This window comes from Balearica regulorum, chromosome 6, assembly GCF_011004875.1.
Source record: "Balearica regulorum gibbericeps isolate bBalReg1 chromosome 6, bBalReg1.pri, whole genome shotgun sequence".
NCBI lineage: Eukaryota > Metazoa > Chordata > Aves > Gruiformes > Gruidae > Balearica > Balearica regulorum.
Window position 1 is genome coordinate 30,508,250 of NC_046189.1, and position 22,091 is coordinate 30,530,340.

At 39.8% G+C, this 22,091-nt stretch overlaps 1 protein-coding gene across 1 annotated transcript in view; it reads left to right on the forward strand.

Annotated features, from left to right (window-relative positions):
• The window catches only part of SLC49A4 (solute carrier family 49 member 4), a 64,655-nt gene extending 49,101 nt beyond the window's left edge, over positions 1-15,554 (forward strand). Inside the window, exons 7-9 of the mRNA XM_075757061.1 lie at positions 1,031-1,158; positions 11,398-11,580; positions 14,864-15,554. Coding sequence (XP_075613176.1) covers positions 1,031-1,158; positions 11,398-11,580; positions 14,864-14,979 — 427 coding nt within the window. The 3' untranslated portion in view covers positions 14,980-15,554. The remainder of the gene's footprint in view (positions 1-1,030; positions 1,159-11,397; positions 11,581-14,863) is intronic.
• The last annotated feature ends 6,537 nt before the right edge of the window (positions 15,555-22,091 follow it).

The following is a 22,091-nucleotide window of genomic DNA, read 5'->3' on the forward strand; positions in this document are numbered from 1 at the left end:
TAGGAGGCTGTGAGGGCAGAAGACATTCTTTAGGCATACATAACTAACCCGTCCAGCCCAAAATCACATCTCCTAAGCACGAGATTATAGAAAATTACTAGTGGATAAACGGCATTGCCTTTTCTAATACTTTTTTTTTTTTTAGTAGCTGCATTGAAATCCCTTTTGAAAAGAGCAGTTGCACTGATAATTATGCCATGTGAGCACTGCTCAAATGCATTAGGTCTCCTTGAAAGAAAAAAGAAAAAAAAAAAGATTAAAAAAGCAATTGTACCATCAGGTGGTATAAAGATCATATTACCCTCTGTGTAACAGCCAGAGTGCCCAAGGATTTGTGTCCTCCCCCAGATTGTCAGTGGGGCATGTGTAGGAGAGGAGTGGCACCAAGCTCTTGGTTTCTGGAACATTTCAACCCCAAACAGCCACCGGTAGTAACTGCCTGTGTAAAGAGTTCCTCCTTTGCCTAAGCCACTGAGAGCTTCATCGCCAATGCATCCAGGGGTTCAGAAGCTGTTCCTTGTCATCTTCAATCTAGGGATTCTGGTATTTGGAGTTTTGTCATTTCCCACTGGAATGATTCTTGACACTTAACTACGTCTTGAATGAAATTCAGCAGCCTCCTCATATGCTAATTGAGCGATGTGTCTGCCAAGGGAGACTTGCAAATGCTGACAAAACAGCGATGTAACTAGTGGTGTGATGTTGTGTCCAACAAATGCAGAAGAAAAGAAGGAAAAAAAACTTCCTGTATACCAAGGGTTTTCAGTTGATGCCTTGAGAATTGTTCTGGTTTGGTTGTTGTTTTGTGACAGCTAAAAAAATTCATGGCTCTTCAGCTTGACAGCTAGAAATATCACCATTCTATAAAAATGCCTTTTTTTCTATTTCTGAAAATGAGAAACGATTTTAAAATTGTTTTTATAGTCTCCAAAATGTTTAATGAGAATATAGTGAATTAGTTGTCAAGCATCACATTTAAATAATATGAAAATCAGCATTTGTACTGCTCTCATCTGTGCTTTTATTTTAGATTTGCAGATTTTATCAGGGGCATGCTGAAGTTTATACTGCTGCTGCTTTTATCTGGAGCAACATTGGCATCAACCTGGTTCACTCTCACCTGTCTAACTAGTGTCACTCATCTGCCTTTAACCACAGGTATTGACAATTATTTTAATTCCTGTTATTTATAATTGGTATTGCAGGCAAATACTTGCAGTCTTAAATCAAATATATTATAGCCTGGTTTAGTATCTTTAGTTATACAGTAGTTTTACCAAGGAAAATAAAAAGGTTTACCAGCTTTGAATAACTTCATAAAAAGATTAAAAACTAACAAAACCCAATAATAAGAACCCAGAATATACATTCAAAATTGATTTTGGGACTGAGTGGTTTTCTGTTTTGAGTGTTTTGGAATAACAGAGGTGAAAAATAAACCAAGAAAAATCACATGAATGGGAGTAGCATTGCATACAAGAAACAGTGTCATGTCTGGGAATTTAGAGGTTTGAAACTTAGATTAATCATTGGAAACACATGGTGCAGTTCAAATCAAAGTCATCCATAGTATTTTCAGCCATCTAAATCTATCCCTGCACTGTGCTGTCCTCTTTTTTTTTTTTTTTTTTTTTTTTTTTAAATTTTTCCCCACCTACATGGAGGTTCAGGGAACTCTTCCAGCCCAAAATTAATTCAGGCTGTGCCTCAAAAAGACGGGGAAAAAACCTGTTGGCAAGAGTGGGGGAAAAACTCAGAGGTCTACTCAAGCTGACTGAGCTGTATCCTTAGTTGAAAATTAGCATGGCTTAGTTCTTATCTGACTTTCACCTTACTATCTGCACCAGAGGATTGATTCACCCATGATTACAAGACCCTCAACAGAATAATTGGAAGTTACAGTGAAACTAAGTGATTGAGATTTTAAAAAATATTTATTAAAGAATTCTGTAAATACATTTTAAACAAAATGCCGTCTTTGTTATAGACACAAGTTTATGCATTATAGGAGAAACAAAAATTGGTTTTTTCCCATTTTTAATAAAGAGTTTGGTGTGGGTAGTAGTATATAAAATACTGCTTTACTCAAATTAACTTTGAGTTTCAGTGAGTGTCCTTGGTGCATTACGTATGTCACAACTATAAACTAAAGTGGGTACAGCAAATTGAAATACATCATCAATTCAGGAGAAACACCATCTGGATGGATAGGTCAAATTTGTGATTTATCTTGAAATTTCAACTTTTAAAAAAAGATAATCTGCTTAAATAAAATGTAATTTAATCAATAATTCAAATTTCATGGTGGCTATTGTCATACCAAATGACTACACTTTTTGTTTCCATCAAATCTAAAATAAATGCAATAAAAGCTTATTTCTTGTGCTTGCCTACTTCATCACTACAAGCCTGCAGTAATGTAAATTTTTACAGTAACTCTCTCCTCTGAATTGATGCAACAAACCAAACACATAAATGTCCCTTCAAGTCTATGCATAAGAATGAAGTGGAGAGGTTTCAAAAGGTGAAAGTCATTACGTATGCATTCACCAATGATCCGAAACAAAACTGATGGAGCTCTGTCTCTTACTTTATTTTTTGTAAAGAACTCAGCATGCAGCATAGGTTCAAGAAGAATTCTTACTTGTTTATAGCATGTAGGTGCATTATGGTGTTTTTCTTGGAAATGTGATCCACTATCAGGACATAAAAGTACTTAAGGTATTTGGGGTTTGATATAAAATATCCTAAACTAATATTTTTTGGTAAAAATATAGGGATTGGGTTGTTCTTTTCATGCAGTTACTGTTTCTTTTAAAATGGATGATTCCTTATATTGAGTTGTAAATTATATTTTAGAGTTTTCTGTCTGTGCTGTTCATATATATATATGTCACTGTAAATGTTGAACCCTTTTCTGTAACACACAAGCTTGTTTTGAATAGAAATGCCAGCAATATGGTGCATTCCTCAAAAAAGGCAATCTAAAGCATCAGGGCCTAATGTGCAACCACCAAATAAGATTTCTTTTTTTTTTTTTTCCCTTCTGTGGCATAATGTTTAAACTTTGTAGATAGACGGAGGGGGGCTCATATCAGCCTCTTCTCATTAAAGTTCATATAAAATAGATGTAATGCGCCTGTTCAATTTAGAGCCTTGTACACAGAAAAGCAGTGGTATATCTTTATGAAATACGCTGTTACGGATGAAAACACACAAGCTATTTAAGCTAATTTACAGGACTTCATGCTAGATAATTCCTCAATGTAATAATGCAATATGATGATGGCCTCTGCATTCTACAGTAACAGGGAGAAATGGTACATTTGAATTGATTTGGATGAACTTTTTTTCTCTTCTTTTAATTAAAAGTTTGAGATGTAGAGTGTATCAGAGTATAAATGTAGGAGGTCAAATGCAGGCCGTTGGCTGGCAGCTTTGGGAAGTGATTTGAGGTACCTGGTCAAGGTGGAAGTCACTCTGTATACTCAGTGGACTAGTGTTGACAGTGGACTTCCATGTAGTTATCCTCCACGTGGTGTTGTAGAGCTGGAAGATCTGCAAAGTAGAGGTCCATGTACTGCCTTGTATCCCGGAGCTACTTTGCAGGCACCACTGGACACCTGCTGCAAAGCAGGGATTGTTGTGTTATTGAGGGCTTGTTCAAATGCTGAGGCAGAGCAAGCAGGGTTCAAAACCGACTGCTAGGGAAACTTGTGAGGGTGTACATTTGATCTTGCAAGGAGGTTTTCCCTTCTAACCATCTAGCTCCCATTTTGTGAGGGGCATTGCCCTCCTCTCTTGCCCTGCCTCCGATGGTGTTCTCTTGAGCTCATCAGACTTTGCCCTACAAAACCACAAGCGTTGCCATCTTCAGCAGTACATGGAAACTGCTGAAATATCCACATGACTTGATGGACCGCTGGTGCAGTTAAAAGGAAACTCTTCCCTGGGACAGGACAGTCATTTTCATGAGGAAGCAAGACACCTCACGGGAATCTTTGTACTGCCCCAGGTGTTCAGCCAGGCTTCACCCTAGAGATGAAGGCTGGTTAGAGAACATCGTCATCTGCTTCATCTTGCCTGACAGCTGCTTGGTCCACGAATAAAGTTTGCATCCGTAGGCAGACCTTGCCAGCAGTTTCCCTAGGTCCAGAAATAGTCTTTTCCTTTGGCATGTGGATATTGTGTGGCATATGTGCTCGCTCCCCTCTTCTGAAAACCCTCTGCCTGTCTCTCACCTGGTCTCCAGACTGAGCACTCAGGTGGGTAGGTTTTTGTGGAAGCAGGCTTTTGAAATGCCAAAAAATTGAGAGACTTTGGCCAATTTTCACCCTAAAGGGAAGGGAAGAAAATCTCTAAAGATTTGTTTTTAAAATACAAACAAACCAAACCCCTTTTTTTAACCAGTATTCTTTGTAGCAGTTGTAGTAATGGCTGGTTTAAATATCAGGGGAGGAATTGTATTTGAAAAAACGGTCACAGCAAAATGGTTTTTCCTGCACTTGTTTGTATAATACTCTCCTAATTCCTTGTAAATAGGCACGGCATCATTTAAAGGTATTTCCTACAAAATGTAATTACTTAGAATGGAGACCTTTAATGCAGATATTAAAAATCAATGACTGCTTTGTGTTTTCTTTAAATGATACTGTTTAGCATTGTTTGTATTGTGTGATGCCTGCATTGCTCTGCATTATCATAATATGCTCCATTTTTCCTCCTGCCACAGAGCAAGACAAGTTTTCTGTCATTTGCTGACTTCTTAATGTATCTCCAAAAGATTTTTATAAAAAGTGTATTTGAAGTTGTGTATGAACTATAACTGACAGTGTGGGGAAAAAAGAAAGCAAGGCAATAATGATTTAATGCCATCGTAGCTGCTATATCATCTGTCTAAACCACCTCTCATCAGCTAATCACAGCTCTTAAAACCCCTCGATTCTGGAATCAGTTAATATTTTAAGCAAGCTTGAATTTTCTTTTAAGAAATTTTAATTTTAATGTATATTATTTGCATTTTTCAGCAAGTTTCAAAGACAATTTTATGTACACATTGAGCATTAAAATAGTTTTCTCCATTGAACTCCCAATGCAGCTGCTGATCTGTTTCTCTGTGCCAAGTCCATTGTTAGTTTGCTTTGTACTGAACTTCATTATGTGAATTTATGTACAATAGGATACTTTGACCCAAAATAATTGCGTAAGGCATTGTAATGCCAGTTTCAGTATCTTGCCACTTTGTATTGCTGGTAGTATCTCTGGATACAATTCCTAGCGTTTTTGAAAAATTGATATGCAACGCTAGTTGCTCGCAGCTCAGATTGAATGTTTTCAGCATAGCATATCAAGAATATTCTAATATTTATGAGCACATTCAGCAGAATTTTGCTTTACAAAGTCTTTTCTAGTGCTGCATGGCAGATACTCTGAATACGATGGCAACTCCGTGAGTTGATGTCTATATTTAGGTTAAGCAGTTTACACTTTATTTTCAGGTTCAACAGATTGAACGTTATAAACACATCTGTCTCCCTGTCATCATCTACAAAACACAGGATTGAAAGAGAGAGATGTTAATTATTTAATACTGATTGTTTTATTCTTCGCGTTTAATTTCTTCACTATAAACAAGACGTGCTTGATAACTATAAGGTAGGGGGACATAGAGGATAAACCAGTGGCCTGAAAACATGGAAACTGAGATTCTTTTTCTTGCTTCAGCATTAACCTGCTTCTGGGTGTGGGCAAATCATTACCCCCACTCCTGTTGTGCTTTTCCCACTTGTAAGATGAGAATAATGACCTTCATCTTCCTGAAGGCTTCTGTAAATCCTCAGATAGAAGAGTGCTTTAAAGAACAAATTTAAGGGTTTTACTTAAAAACAATTAAAACCCCCAGTGTTAGTGTACAATGCTTGAAATTTGGGAGGAGAGTTTCAGGAATGGATAGCTAGAAATCTGGTCCCTTTAAATATCCATTGATAGCAAGCCTCAAATATTGTACAATTTCCAGCTCCCTCTTTCTGAGGATCAGTCAGTAATTTCTTTACTTTTTAGTTCTCCAAAGTGAATGCTCTGCTTTCAAAGTGAGTTCCACTTGCTTTTCTCTTGGGAAGTATATAGAACAAATCCAATTTCTCCAGATTTTTGGTTACTTTCATAACTATATCATGAGATAAGAATTTGATTAGTGCGTGTTGGAATGGAAATCCAGGCAATGAAAGATATTGATGTTATAAGCATGCACTACAGGGACATCCTCCTTCTGTTGTGTTTTTTGTTCCTCTAAGAGAATTGCAGTAAAAATTACTGTCTTACCTTGAGGGAGTCACTTTTCTCATGGAAGAATTAAGGGGAACTTCTTCCATGACTATTCTTACCATGAGAATAAAAGAATTAAATTATATGGAAGTTTCATTCCACTTTAACAGGCTTTCGAGAGTTTGATAGGAACTGACTGTGAATTGTTCAAAGTGTCTGTGGAGATACTAAAGTACTGAAGTCAACGAAGCATGCATCCACATTATTCTTTCATTTTGGCATTTGGGATGCTGTTTTAATGGGCAGTAACAAAATTCCATAGATCTCTGTAGGTTTCACTTTGTGTGCTGCACCCAAGAGAACATGTTCAGTTCTATTTACTTTCCTGTTTATCCATATGAAATTTGTGTGAGTCTTGGCTCGGTTTGTCTAAGAGAACTGTTACAAAATGTACAGAGTTCAAGAGCTTCTGGCAAAGGGCTTTGGAAAAAGATACTGTACCACCTGCTTGCACTTGGTATGCTGTAGAGTATCTGCATTTCTTTTGTAAATTTATCTGCAAAATACTTTTTTTTTTTTTAAAGAAATGGTAATATTTCATATTCTTTATTAAAAATCAGCCAAGATGTACATGCCAATGGGCTGATAAGAACCATTTAGATCAGTGGAGGTCCTTCCATTAATTTTGTTTGGGTTTGACTTGGACTCTGTAGTTATAAATTTAGTGATGGTGTAATTTAAAGAGTAAATTGCTGAACTTGTTGCTGAACATCCTGGGAAGTTCTGGGTGCTTGTTTGGATGTCAGAGATACTCGAGACTCCTGCTGTGTTGTGAGCTCATCTGGGGACACCAAATGCATGCTGTCATTTAAATCACATCCCTGTTTTAATTCCTAATTCTTTTTTTCCTAATTCTTGTTTGTTTGCTTGCTTGTTTTAATTGGTATAAATCTTTCACCACAGCTTGTGGCTGGGAGAAAAGAAAGTCTGTTTCTGGGTTATGGGCATGTATTTGCCCTCCAGTAGCTGAAGACCTGCAGGGAGTAAGAAGCCAGGAGGGAACATTCCTTCTTACCACTTTTTCTCTTTTTTTGTGCTAAGCCACTGTATCACCTTCAGTCCCCAGTCAGTACCTTGCTTCATCTAACTGGTAGCATCCCTAGTGCTATTATCAAGGCACATCTCATTCCTTGTTTCCTTCCTGGCCAGGAGGAGAAAAGCATGGGTTGCCTCACACCCCAAGCATGAACCTTACAAGATGAAGCTTTGCCTGAGCCTCCAGGCCAATTCTGTGAAGCAGCTGTGCTTTGGATGGGTGTTTTGCCTTTCCTGCTCTTTTGCAGTGGCCAGCCTGTGGAATTGCAGCTTAATTCACACAAACGTCTTTAAAATGTGACATTAATCAAAGTGGTTTAAAGAAACCCAGCCCAGTTCCGTTGTTTATTGATGTCCACAGCTGCCACTGTCTCAGGTACACAACTTTATGCATAGCTTCATATGCAGTTAATTCCTTTTCCTGAGAAAAAGTGATCTTTTTTTATACTAATAGCATGACACGCTTCCCCAGCGTATGCCTATCCAAGCTAGTCGTTTGTCCTTGTTAGGCTTTAGGACATAATGTTAGCTTCTTGGTAAATCATCTCCTTTGTTTGGTTTGGTTGGTTTTTTTTGTCAGTGCTTTCATAGCCTTATATTCATTTCCAATGACTGTCATCAAGCTTGTCTTAATTGAAAAAACAATCACTGTAACTTTAGCAGCTGTTCTTCTACAGTATAAAATCATGGTAATTGTTTGTGTTCGTTCAGTGCAAGGTCGCTGTAATGGAAAATAAGTGGTCTCCGTTAATAGCTGGTATTCTCCGTGCTATGGTGTCTTGTTGCCCATGAGCTGAAATGTGAGGTGTGCTGTGTATTGTATTAAATAAAGGGCAAAACCCACTTTTGAACTCTTACTTGACTTCTTCCTGTAACTTTATTTTTCTGAAATTGCATATCTTATCTCTGACTTTCTGTCTAGTTGGCCAGGTGGACTTGTGAAGTAATCTAATGGATTAAGCTTATTCATATATTACTCAGGAAGACCCTGGATGATTTATAGAAAAATGAAATAAAAAATATTTTCGCATCACTACAATATGTACCCATTAAGGGAGGCCTTCAGATGTGTACATCTCCTTCACTTTTAGAGCTTCTTTTTGTGGTTTACCAGTTAAAAGCTGTCATTTCCATCTTAGAACTTAAATTGGCACCTACTGGATGCTGTATTCTGACTATCCTTTTGCCTTGATATTCCTGCTTATTAATTGCAAGTATGAGCGTACATATACGTAGACCTTGTTTATAAGCATTACCTGTGATCTCAGCTGAAATGTTGTCATTGGCAGTCAGCTGGCAGTTTTCTACGTGTGCGCACGAGGCAGGTAATACTTTGGGGAAAACCAAAAAGTAATGCTAAAGCTGCTTTGCTCATGGTAGCATAGAAGGGTAAGATGTGCGCCGGTGGGTGTATTCGCATGAGTGAAGCAAGCTGTTGTGACAAGGAAATGTAAGGGTTTAGTTTCTAAAGTACAGAGTTATTGTACTTGCTTGCTTATGGTCTAGTCTTCTTAATACATTTTAGTAAGTGATGAGCAATGATGTCATTCAACTAGCATATTTTAAACTTAGCAAATTCATTTTGAAAGCTTCTGTTTGGTTTACGGAAACTTTTGCACCTACTGTATTGACTAAAATTTGAAGTCTTGATCTTTTAACTGGCTGTTAATCTTAGATGCGTATTTTTGCCATCACCTCAAGTGAATCTAAGTTTCTGGAAATTACACCTTAGAGATTCTCCCTCCTTAGAGGGACGTGATTCTCATTTCCCAGCTGTTGCTGTTTATGGAAGAGGTTTCATTCTTCCCGCAGAGGTATTGCCTCTGACACTCTCTGTACCAAGCTCCACTTTGGATGGTGATCATTGTGGCTTTCAGCAGCTTCCCAACTATTTCCACTGTTTGAGTTTCTGCTACAGAATTACAGCTGGCTGCCACCTTCTTTTCTTTGTGGAAAGTTTTGAAAATATTCTCGAAGTTACAAGTAGTTATCTATGGATACCTTTAATTGAGTGTAATGAGGGGCAGAAGTTCATTTGTCTTAAGAGATTCTTCTATTTCATTTACATGTTGGTTTCCCAAGCCAACACAAAAATTTCAAAAAGCTGAATATGTTCAGATTTGCTGACTACATCTGGTAGCAGTTAGAGACGGTTAGAACAATATGCAGTGGTGTTCGAGATAAACAGGAGTTCAAAGAAAGGTTCATGAAATTTTAAATACTGTTGAGGACTTGCAGCAAAAATCTATGGATCATGTAACGAGGCAATCAGTTCTTCAGTGGTACCTGGAAGAGCATCCTAGTACTGGTTTGTTTTTTTTCCTTCCTCTCTGACAACTCTTGAACATACCTTGCATCAATTTCTTTGACTTTTATTCTGCAGATTATAATAAGAGAATTTGAGAGTTGGAAAAGTTACATGGTTTATTCATTCCTTTTCTTTCTTTTTTTTCTTAACAACTCAGAACATTCTGGTGTATTAAAAAGAAAAAACGGGGGCCAGCTGTCCCTCCTGAAGTCGTGCCATCTATATCATCTTTTTGGCTGAGATGTCTGTCCTCTTTTTCCTGTCCAGGCGAATCCTCTGTAGAGAAATAAATGTGTCTTTGTGCCTTGGAAACAAACCACATCAAACAGAGGGTCTGATAGATAGCCTTTTCTGCTTCTTAATGCCTTTATCTCTTTTCCATGATTCTTCATATTTGAAGAAATAGTGATTTTTTTTAATTTTTTTTTTTAAGCTGGAAGTTTCCTGCTTCCTAACAGTTTCTCAAATGAAACCTTGAGCAATGCTTAACAGAAGGTGAAGCAGAGCTGTTTCAGTTCTCCCCTTTCCAAGAGAGAACAACGTAAATAAAACTGAAAATGCAGTTTCTATTATATAAAAACATATATATCTCTATATGAAAAAAATTGTCTAAGGTTTTTGTACCATGCTGCAGTGAAAAGATGCTATAAATAATTTCCCTATGACTTGGTAACACTTTTGTATCTGAAAAATTTTTGTTTACCTTTTTTTGTCATTTTGGTGGAAACTTCAGAAATTATTCCAGACTATTTTTTTTTCCAAGCCGCCTAGTTGTTTTCTTATACTTTTTACTTGATCAGTAACCTCAGGTTGTTGAGGCTGCAGGTCAGGAAATCTTCCCCTTCCCAAGACAGCAATTAGCAAAGACTTATTTACATTTCTAACTAGGTACTAAATTTTTCTGAAGTTTTCTTCTCCCCCTGCTCCCTCCCCCCCAAATAGATATAATAGGTTTATTAATAGATAATATAGGTATAGTAAGCACATACATTAAGTTATTAAGCACTGTAAAGTATTTGGCAGTGTCAGAAATTGTAGAACAAAACATCTGAGGCTACTGAAGAAATGTCTGTATTCTTCTCTGGTTCATCCAAGAAAAATAATTTGTTGTACAACGGTGAATAATCTGCATTATCAAATATGTCCCGTTTCTGCCAGGTGCTGGGTGCCCTTCATTTCCTTTTGAACCCAAAAGGGATTCAGCATGTTGCAGCTCAGGCCGTGCTGAATGCTAATGTCTTAATATCTGGTAGATCATTAGGCTTTTATTTGTAAAATGGAAGCAAAATTAGTTTTGACCTTTAGAGCTAAGTCAAAATGTTAATCCATGTCCATTTCCAATGTGGTACATTAATTGCTCCCTTTCCTAATTGTGTGTAGGACAATAGTTTCTGTTCATTCAAGAGGTAAATCAAACTGCAGGTGATGCTTCGCATTCATAATTTTGTTGTTTGTTTTACTTACAAGTGAATTCCAAATCACTGAATGTGTCTTCATGGGTTCTGTCTAAAATAAATAAATAAATCAGTATTTCTGATATTTTTTTTTCCCAAATCAAAGCATGCATTCTGCCAAAAACTAGTGGGATGTGATATGCTTTATGATACACAGAGGATAAAAATAAGTTTATGCATTTTTCAGTTACTCAAATATTAGTATTCTTGGCAGCTCTGAATAGGGGGGGAAAAATGCCAGCGTGAAATTAATAACTGTTTTTGTTTCTGTTATAGCTACACTGTACACATCCTGCATTTTGTTGGGTATATTCCTCAACAGCAGTGTACCAATATTCTTTGAGCTCTTTGTGGAAACAGTCTACCCTGTTCCAGAAGGAATTACCTGTGGAGTTGTCACCTTTTTGAGTAATGTGTTTATGGGAGTGCTTCTGTTTTTTCTCACATTTTACCATACAGGTAAGAAATATAAGCTACTTTGGCAAGATAATTCTTCATGAAGACATACCCTTGTCAGTGAAGGGAAGATTTGCACGTACAATTTCTGTTAACAATCAAATGTTTGAATCCCACTATGTAGCAGCAAGGGAGAAGAACTTTAATTGTTCTATTCTACATGCATGCTAATAAAAATAAAATTTTTTAGTGCAAGATGCATATAGTCATGTTCCACTTAGAATTTCCTGTAGCCAGAAACCATCAAGGTACACACTGTCACCCGTATCTTTAAAGGCCTGGGTAATGTGACCATTAATAATGGCTGTATCTATGGGTGTTCAAAACCACAATAAAGCTAATTCAGTCTCATACTTCAGGGTATAACTGTATTGCCCGGGAGAGGGGCAGAGCAGAAATGTCCCTTTTTATCATCAGTTCCGTTCAGTGGGTCAGACATACCATTGCAGGGGAGAGAGCATCTCTTCACCGCTGCTCAAAGACAAAATACTCCTTTCTTTAGATAATCCAATGGTCTAATTAGGCAGAACAGTGTTTTTCTTGATATTTTCATCAACTTCTTCAGGCTTTCTCATCTCTTAAGTATTTGCTTCCTCATAACTCATAATTGTAACTTTCCACTTGCTATTTAGCATACTGTAATATGTATTATTACTCTAAGCTGTGAAATAAGAGCCCATCTTGCTTTCAAAGGGAAGTGGTCTTTATTAATGGTTTTCAAAGATGCAGATTTTTGGTTTGTATTTTGTTGTTGTGGTAAATGTTTGCATCATGATACAAGATTTGTAGAGCAATGTTTTGCTTTTGCTTTGGAAGCATTAGAAATTGTGAGCTTTTATATATTATCACAAACGTGTGTACTTCTTAAGATGGTGTGTTTTATAACCAACAGGAGACTGACAAATTTCAGAATAAATTGTGCTTGAAATTATGAAGGTTACGGCCTGGGGCAAATTTTCAGCATGGTTTGTGTGTCTTTCTGTTCCAAATTTTCCAAATTGTGGTCTGTGAACGCAAACTGAGAGAAATGATTCTTTTCTTTTTTTTGATACTAATATTGACGTGCATCATTGCAAAATCTGAATTCTATCCCTGCTAGCCTTGGATGGTGTGATGTTTAGTCTTTACATTTTAAAGAATGCTTCTATGATTAATATTCATTGGTGTGAACTCTCTCTGTTCACATATAGTATTTACACCTGAGCTGAAAAGATTTTGCAGAATATCCTGAGGATATTTTCAGCATTTTTCAGAGTAACAATCCAGTGTTTGGAATTGCTTAATAATTGAGGATTGGGATACAATGTCTCGCTTCTAACTGAAGAATTATGGTAAAGTGAACTCATTCCTTCATAAATAGGATATTTGAGGTCATTGTTTGTTTCTAGTATTCCTTTTCCTGTCAGGTACCAGTAAATACAGGTAGGGATAAACCTGAAATTAGTATATCCATACATTTGGAATATTTTCCCTATTTCTTCAAAGGAAAAAAAATGTGAAAGTAATTTGTGTTCAGGATGATCCATTCTCCATGATGCAGTATCACAAACGATCAAAAGTACAAGAGCGCCTGTGGTCACTGGAAGGGATCTATACCAGTGGGTGCTATTAGCTCCTTTGATAGTTATCCACCTTCTAAAGGATTTTTCTACCTTAAATATTTGGTTTTCATTTGATCCAATCCATCCTCTAGTGGTGTTTAAGAAGCTTACTGATAAACTATAACTCGGTCAAATTTATCTTGTTCCCTTGGTCTTGCTTTTTTAGACCAAATAATTTTTCAGTAGTTTGAATTCAGATTTCTCTCTTTTTTTCCACGTACTCGGATATTGCAAAGGCTGTGAAAGAGCAAAGCCCTGGAAACTTTCCAGTACATTGAAGATTTTGGTCCAGCTAGTGCGGTGGAGATGTAAACCTGTCTAAAGCTCAACCTAGCTGAGCTAGCACTGCATCTCGAGACCCAAAGCCACAGCCTCTGGATGTGTTTTCCTTCACCTTTTTCTGCAGGGACTTCCAAGGGAAAAACAAAAGCAAATCAACCTTCAGCTTCGTGGGATCGATGTGTTAGTGTGCGCCAATGCTATCACAAATTCTGGATTACAAAAGACATGAAGGGTTCACAAGTTAAATTTGGTGCTTTAGGATATTTGGGCTAAAGTCTGTTTAATCCAATTAAGCAAGAGTATTGTTTTATAATGAAAATAATATCAAAGCATTTACCTGTTGACTTCTGGTATCCCATAACATGGTCGTCTTCAAGCCTAGGAAAATTTTACTAAGGTTTTAATAAGATTACTGCCTAAACAAATCTGTAAGGGTTTTTGGTGGACAAGCAAAGGTGGTGTTAAAGATTGTTGGTTTTGGAAGGTTGGTTTTTTAGGCTTTCTGACTTTTATCCTTTGCAGTGTGAATATAAATTGTGCTTTTTCTTTTATCAGTATAAATTCAAGATTTAACAAAGTAGCAGTGCTGAAGTCTTGATTTTGATTAACTCAGATCTTGAGGGAGAGTTTAGATTCTGTAAAAATAAATAAATAATAATAATAAAACTTTAAAAAAAACCCAGAAGTAAAACATCATTTCCAGTAAAATTAATGTTTCTTCAGTAAATTGACAGATTTACAAAAAAGGAAATTTTGGTGAACTGTTTAAAAATAAACTGACTAAAACTGCTAATTAGTAGTCAAATATCAGACGATAGGATTTCTTGAATGTGGAACACAGGCTTTTAAGAGCAGTACATTATGTCTAACAGCTAAAAAGAGGCTTCTGAGGAGCTGTTTGTGTAAGTAGTTTGAAATTGAATTGATCGTACTACTCACAAGTTTCTTCTGAGGAATTGGTTTTCCCTCCTCAGACTGTGTAGCAGGTTTGATTCAAAATCAAATCCTGCTGCTTCTCACGCTTTTAATTTGTTTTAGTTTTCAATCCATAGAAATCAAAGAACTAATGAGTAGTGTCTTCAGAAGTGGTTTATTCCCCATTAGCAATGATAGATTTTATTTTTTTCCCTGTTCTCTCTATTGAGAGTTTGAATAGGGAGGATTAACATTAGCTGGAGGCATTGGTTTTATATATACATAAATTTTATAAGCTTTATATATAGATAAGGCATCCATGGAGAATTCTCATAGAACATATTAACTATCTATCGATGGAGACCTATCAGGATTTTGTTCAGAACGCAGCACTTTCCTTCAAACTCTCCGTCAGTCAAAGTTTTGGTTGCTTTAAACATGGAGCATATTCAATAACTCTGAGGTTGCGTCTGTTTTCTGCTTTACAGAGTTTTCCTGGTTCAACTGGTGCCTGCCAGGATCATGTCTGCTCAGCCTGCTCCTGATCCTCTGCTTCCGTGAGTCCTACGACAGACTCTATCTCGATGTCGTCGTCTCTGTGTGATAACGGCAGACTGGTGAGGGGTTGGAAGAGACTGGAAGTCAGCTTTGCAGTCTGCACATCTGCCTGGATTTGCACAGCTGAACAGCGGAAAAACAAAGAAATTACAAGACTTAATCATGGCTTTATTAGGGTGAGGGACAGGCTGTTCTTACATTCAAGACCACCTTGATTGACTATAAACGTGGAACTTGAGTGGTGATAATGATGCCGAAATGCACAAAGAGAATATATCTGATGTACAGGTCCTGGTGCTGGAGCTGGGGCTCTCTATTTAAAAGACTGTTGATGTAGCAATGAGGTGTACAGTTGTGCGTGCATGTGTGTGCGTGTGCGGACTCACGGTTATACACACTAGGGTACCAGTAACCTTCAGGGTCTTCTATCAGAATAGAAATAGTGAATAATCGTAACAAAAGGAAAAAAAAGAGAAAAGGAAAAAAAAAATCCTTTTTTTAAAGATCTCTCTCTTTAATCGCTAGTCATTTATATAATCAATGTCCATTAAACAGTTAAGCTAAAATGATTTGGTGCTTGTACACTACAATTACATTCTAATAAAGTGATTTCTGATATAAGACACTGGTACCAGGGGTTTTAGCCATACTAAATATCCCAAGCAATCCTTGCAGTGTTGTTAGAGGTGTTTGTTGTTATCACCCTGGAGCACATTTAAACGATAGCTTTAGCTGCTGCTGAAACCCCACTTGCACCCGCAGTCGCCTCTGAAATACCACCATGGTTCTGTATCTCCCGATTACGGAGCCTCTGTGGTATCTCAGAAGTTTACTGAAGAGTCACTCTTGGTAAATGTTGGTGTTTCCAAGGCCACCACTGGGTCACCTTTTCATCCCCCATCTCCAGTACTGCCTTTTTACTGTGAAGACCCGTTCGTGCCACTGAATGCTGTGGGTGTGGATGTCCAAGTCCCACTAGTTCTCTTCTGATACTCTAAGGCATGCGTGGGTTTTAGGATTAGTTTATGATTGCGGGTGCCTAAACAATATTGGTTGTAAATGCAAGTCTTTAAAATCACCGTTTCCTAAAAGATATTTCTAGCTGTTGAGGCGCCCTGATGGCAAAATGACAATGAGTTTGACATGAGAAATAACTCGTGAGTTTTGGCATAATACAGGAAATATAATGCCAGCTCTTTTTATCAGTACTAATACGTGGTCGTTCTGGCCCTTGAACATAAATATTAAAGACACTTTGAATAGTTTTTTAATTCAATTTTAAACCTGCTAATAATTTCTTAATTATATTCTTAGATTTCAGTTCAGCATCACTTACAGTATTTCCATGTGTGTGTTCTGTGCTTTGTGTTAGAGGTGTGTGTTTGCGTGTGAGCGTGCATATTTATATCTATGTATACACAAATAAAACTTATATATATATCTTTTATATATAAGTTAATAAGGGTATGTGTTTACATAGGTTTATTTTAAATAATCGTGTCTCTGGATGGTGGCATGCCACTGTTTGTAACTAAACCAGTCACTGCCGTGAATGGAAGTGTGTACATATGCTGTCTGCGGCGTGCATTTTTTTTCAGGGAGTGAATGATTTCCTACCGTAGTAATTTTATCGCAGGGGGTGCGTGCATGTGTTGGAGGAGGCTGGTGTGCAGGGTTCTGCATCCGTGGAGTCCGAACCGAGCGCCCTTTGCTCCTGTGCGAGGCTCCTCTCTGCCACCCTGGGGGGACACCGACACTGTAAACTCACTGGAATAAACCCTGGACTGAGCACTGCCTTTCAGACACAGACCCATTCGTTCTGTCTGCCCTCCTTTTGCGGAGGGAATATGCCACTAATACCTTCAACTCAGGAGTGTATCTGTGCAGTAAAATAAAACAAGCTGTTCCCTGCTTTTATGTTTTCAGAGCAATGGATGTATTTCCTGTAGGAACAGAAAATTGACTTAGCTCCTTGCCTATATCAGCTACTAAATGATCTTTTCTGTCTTGAAGCAGGTTTTTTGTAGACGATGGAGCTAACCTACACTGGGATAACTAAATCAATCTAACCAGCGCATTCAGAACTTCTGGCATCATCTTCTTACCGTTTTTCAGATGAATGATATTAACTGTCCAACTTTTTTACTATGTTTTAGTGCCTGGAATAGTTTCAGTATCCAGTAGCTGCTATCTATTGTCTTCTGAAACCAAGGATTGTTTGCCAAGAGTCTGATTGGAGTTGCATTGTCATGGCGGAATTGCAAGCTCAGATGGCTCTTCGGAGCTCCGCTTCTGCAATTTACTGTAGCTATATTAAGATTAAAATTGCACAGTTCAGGCACTGTCCCGAGTGACAGATATTTCTAATCCTTTCACTGTCCTGACTATTTTAAGATGGAGAAGATGTACTTCAGACAGTATTCAGACTATAACCTATTCTGCCTCTGTTCCAGAAAACATTGAACATTTCAAAACATTTGTCAGTGCTGCCAGATGCAGACTCTCCGTATGGTCAGGGGAGAAGAGTGAACATCTTGTTTTAAACCCAGTTGATTGTTTTTCTGAGTTGATGTGAATTGCTCACTGCTCTCCTGGACTTTGATGCTTTGGTAGAAGTTTCTGTGTCTGTCTTGGGCACTGTAGCGTGTGGTCTTAAATGCAGCCGTTGATGCCTCTGCACCAAAACACAGACGTTACCCAGAGCTGAGCGACACGGCAGGGCTCTGCTGGAGACCTGCGCTGAGGTTGCAGGCGCCGTTCTGCAGTCAGGACTCAACCAGAGTTTCCAGCAAATCTGATGGAAATCTGCCTGAGTGAAAACCGAAGGATCGCTCCCAAATTACTCAAAGTTGTGCAGGACACTGCTGTGTTCCACACACACAATGTTCAGGCTTTGGGATTTTATTAGATTAGCAAGTCTGGCTCAGGACAGAGGTGGGTTGTAAACGTGCTTGCTGAGATCTCTGAAAAATATTCTATCCTCTGTGCCCAGCAGCAGCAGCCTTCTCAGGAGGAGCAGTCCCTTTCACACCAGTAACCCAGCTGAAGCTGTGGGAATTTCTTTGGGATATGGATTATCATTAGGTCCGCCTTTGGATTTACCGAGCTGTTAGGATAACTATGCTTTATTGGAAGTTAGTGTTTGAGACCGCAGGGAGAGCTCTAAGCAATGCTGATACAATTAGCAGTAGTGCAGAACAGGCTCAAACCTGTTAATATTTCTCTTATTAATTAGTTAAAGTTCTAAGTCTCTGTAATTTCTCAGTCAGCAACAAGAGGGTGTTGTACCTAAATGAGGCATTATCTTGCACTGCCGCAGAGTAGCCGACGTTGGCTGCTGCTTGGCCTTTAACTTGTGCAGAGGAAGGTGCCCTGGGAAGTTACAATATTTGCTTCTCTCCGTGGCCCGTAAGTTCACAGCCCTGAAGAGCGTTTTTTCCCAGCAGCGCAGAGCTCCCTAAAATACAAAGAATTGTGCTATGTTTTGTATTGAAAATGCTAGGAAGGATGTGCTCTGTAGTGACGACTCTCTAATGGTTCTTTAAGTATGGGTTGCTCCTCAGGTTTCTGCTCTGCTCCGAAGGCTTTCTTCTTGTGAGCTGTGCTAGCTTTTCATGCTGCTAATGAGGAAGCTCAGGGTTACTAGATGTAGGCTCCACTTATGGCACCGTTTAGCGTCTCTCTTCACTGCGTTAATTCCCTTTTGATTCCTTTGCCTTCCCGCGTGGGCGCCTGCTCCCCTGAGCCGGAGTCCATGCAGGAGGTGTGGAGAAGAGGTCCTGTGCTCCCAAGCCAGTGTTAGAGGGATGGATTGGTGGACCATGTACTTAATATGCATAAAAATAGTCAATTTTCAGGAAATCATGTAAGCTGGAAAAAAGTGCAGCCCAAAGGATTTTGCACATAGTGATCAGATAGTCTGTTAGGAGCAGACTATAATTTGCCTGAAACTTATACTTTTAGCTCCCACACCTAGAGTGGCTAAGCTGATAGGCACTGTGCCTGTTCGGTATTCGGCTTCACAGCATCACAGAGTTATTCCCAACCGTCTGACAGAGCTGAGATGAATGGGACTGGGACGTCTTTAACCTTGGAGTGAGTTGGAAAACCTCAGGCTGCGTCAGTGTTTGCACTGGTAACTCCAGGGAATGCCAAGCTGATGGATTGAGTGAGGGGAGGGGGGGTTCCAGAGGGCATTGCAACACTGAAATACTGCGTTGGGTTCATCAAATCCATTTAAAATTTGAAGTTTTGTGATGACGGGGATGTTAATGCCTGGCTTGTTCTACAGTAAACTTAGCAAGTGACTGCGTAGCCTTACACTGTAATGTAAACGAGCTGAATTGATTGATATGCATATATTGGCTGTTAGGAGAAAGGGAAGTGCTATTTAATTGTGAGGATATACAGTTTGCTTAGTGGATATAACTGCTCTATAATGCCATGACAGCAGGGGTTTAATTTTTCATCTCCATTTCTTCTATTGGGTCACTTGCAAATATTAATAATTACCTATGATAAAGGTGTTTTCACGTTTCATCAGTTTTCTGGGGTGTTCTTTTAGACTAAGTTTGGATCATTGTAATAATTTGGCAAGACAACTGCTATGCTTGTATGAAAGCGTACGTTAGCGTTTGGTATCGAACTGGTATTTGCCGCTATTGTCAGTGCTGTTAAAGTGCCAGGCTTGGGGAGCAGGGGGTGGTGTGCGCGAGGAGGCAGCGGGGGAACAAAGGGAAATGCTGACCCTACAAAATGAACAAGAATTTCTTCATCAGCTTCCATGGGTGTGGGAAGTGGGTCCCAGCATTGGCGCTGGGAGGAGGAAGGGAGCACGTGTAAGGGGGGGAAAAGCCTCGTCGTGGTTGCTGCCTCCCTTCCGCCGGAGAGACAGGCTGCAGGCCGGGTGCTTTGTGTCTGAGAGATCACAACCCACCTCTTGGCGCTGCGAGGTGGGTTACAGGTGGCACAGGAATATCTGCCTCGCTTTCTCCAGGAGTGTCACGGCAGAGGAGGACTGCCGCAGAGCAGGCGGCAGCCCCAGTGAAGTCAGAAGATGATGTCAATCTGCTTATGATTTTTGCAGTTAGTGTTTCAAGACAGATGAAACTAATAAATAGAGGAAGAAATGTAACTCCCCAAAGTTTTGACAAGCAAAAGCAAATATTTGCACAGATGTGCTGGCTCCTGCCTTTTACTTGGGATCACAACGTGTTTGGAGCACTTAGTGCCCACCCGGAGCATGGACCCGCTCCCGCATCCCGGCCCTCCTCCTGCCGCTGCCTGACCCCCCGCAGCGCCGCGGGAGGGTTTGTGCCCCGGCCGGGGCAGCGAGCAGGGCAGAGGCGAAGGGAAGCACTGCAGCCGGGATGCCCAGGAGGTGCAACGTTGGTGGGCGCTTGGGGTATTTGCGCGGGAGGGATGTCTTCTGCAGCCCGATTTTAGCAGTCTCATTTTTTACTTCCTTAAGGATGATGTTCTGACCTCGTTTTATGTTTGTGACGTGATTTGTGCCACAGGAACAGGTACGGCTGTGGCACACGGCGTGGAGGCGCTGGTTGCCCAAGGTGTGGCAGGGAAGGCAGGTGGGACTTGCTCTCTGCAGTAACAGCTTTTCCTTCCATGGTCTCTCCCTGCCAGCTTCCCCCATGTGAGTTCTCCACTTGCTGTATCTGGACAGACTCGTTGCGCTCACTTTGTATCACTACGTGAAGAAAACACCATGAGCAAATCCTTTTCTTTATGGGGAGCTTTTCCCTTTAGGCTCAGGCCACTTCTCCAACCTTAGTCCACCTGTCTGTAAAAGCCCAGAAGTTCCCAAGCCCGTGTTCTCCTTTGCAGAGGGGATGTGCGGGTTTGTGTGATGGTGGGATGGGTAGCGAGAGCCTGGGCACTGCCCTTGCTGCATTACAGAGCTACTCAGGGAAGGGGTGCTCGTGCGTGGGGTGCCTCACTCTCCCCACCTGTAAAAGGGGAGGGGGACGCCCCATGTACCTCCCCAGGCAGGGATACGCTTCAGTCGGGGCTGGGAAGTGGTTTTGGATGCTGTGAGGGACAAGGGCTGGAGCAGGGCCTGAGAAATGCCGTTTAATGGGCTTTGTGGCTCAGCCTTGAGACTTCTGTGGGGAACATGGACCCTGGTGTTCTGTGCCTGGCCAGCGTCCTCTGCGAGGCATAGACAGCATGTGGTGTAGAGGTGGAAAACCCCTCTGGCAGCGCAGGTTGTTCTGGCAAACTGGTGGGAAATGTTTCTGTTCAGGGAAAGGATGTGCAGAGCCAATCTGCCCAGGGCGGTTGGGGGATGTGCGGTGCCCCGGGCTGTATCCAGCTCTGGACAACCTGGATGTGCAGTCAAAGCCCATGATGCGAACACAGACTGGCTCCTTTGCCCCGGCCCCTGCCTGCACACCCCCCCCATGTGCCCTGACCTTCCTGCTCCCACCCATCGCCTGGGCTGAGCAAGCCCAGCAGAGCTGCAAGGCGTCCCCACGGGCAGGCGGCCGCCGGCTGCTGCTCCCCCCCAGGACAAGGATGTATTTTCCAGACATATTTATTTTCTCTGCGTGTGATATTTGCTAGATTAAAATCTTATTTTCCCCTACCAAGTTTAACATCATCTGCTGTGCATTTTAGAAACAAGTACTTGATAAGGTAAAAAAAACCAGCTTTTAGTTATGTGACGCACCTAATGGTTGGGGTTTTTTTGAACTGCATGAACGTACAGAGAAGGATGAGGGTTTTATCTGTTGGAGAGCATCTTTGTAAACTATCCTCAACCTGTAAGACTGTTCAATTTTACTGGAGTTTGTATGCATTTTACTTTTGTAATTTTTTAAATGATTTGATAGAATTTTATTTTAGGGCAAATTCTACTTTTTGTATGCGATATTCTGATGTGATGTATTTTTATTTTTAAGAAAATAATGTTGAAACCACTGTATACTTGTCAACGTAACACATCCACCGTGTCATTTCTTTTTAAAACTGGAATCTGACCATGAAGTGCGTGTTACTTTACGTGCTGGTTGTTGCACATTAAAGAGATTACTCACATGTGCTGCCATCACTGTTCATTAATTTTAAAAAAAATAATACAGGGGAATAGCTTATTTCTGCTATAATATCTCCAAAACCCACTGCAGATACTGCTACAAATGG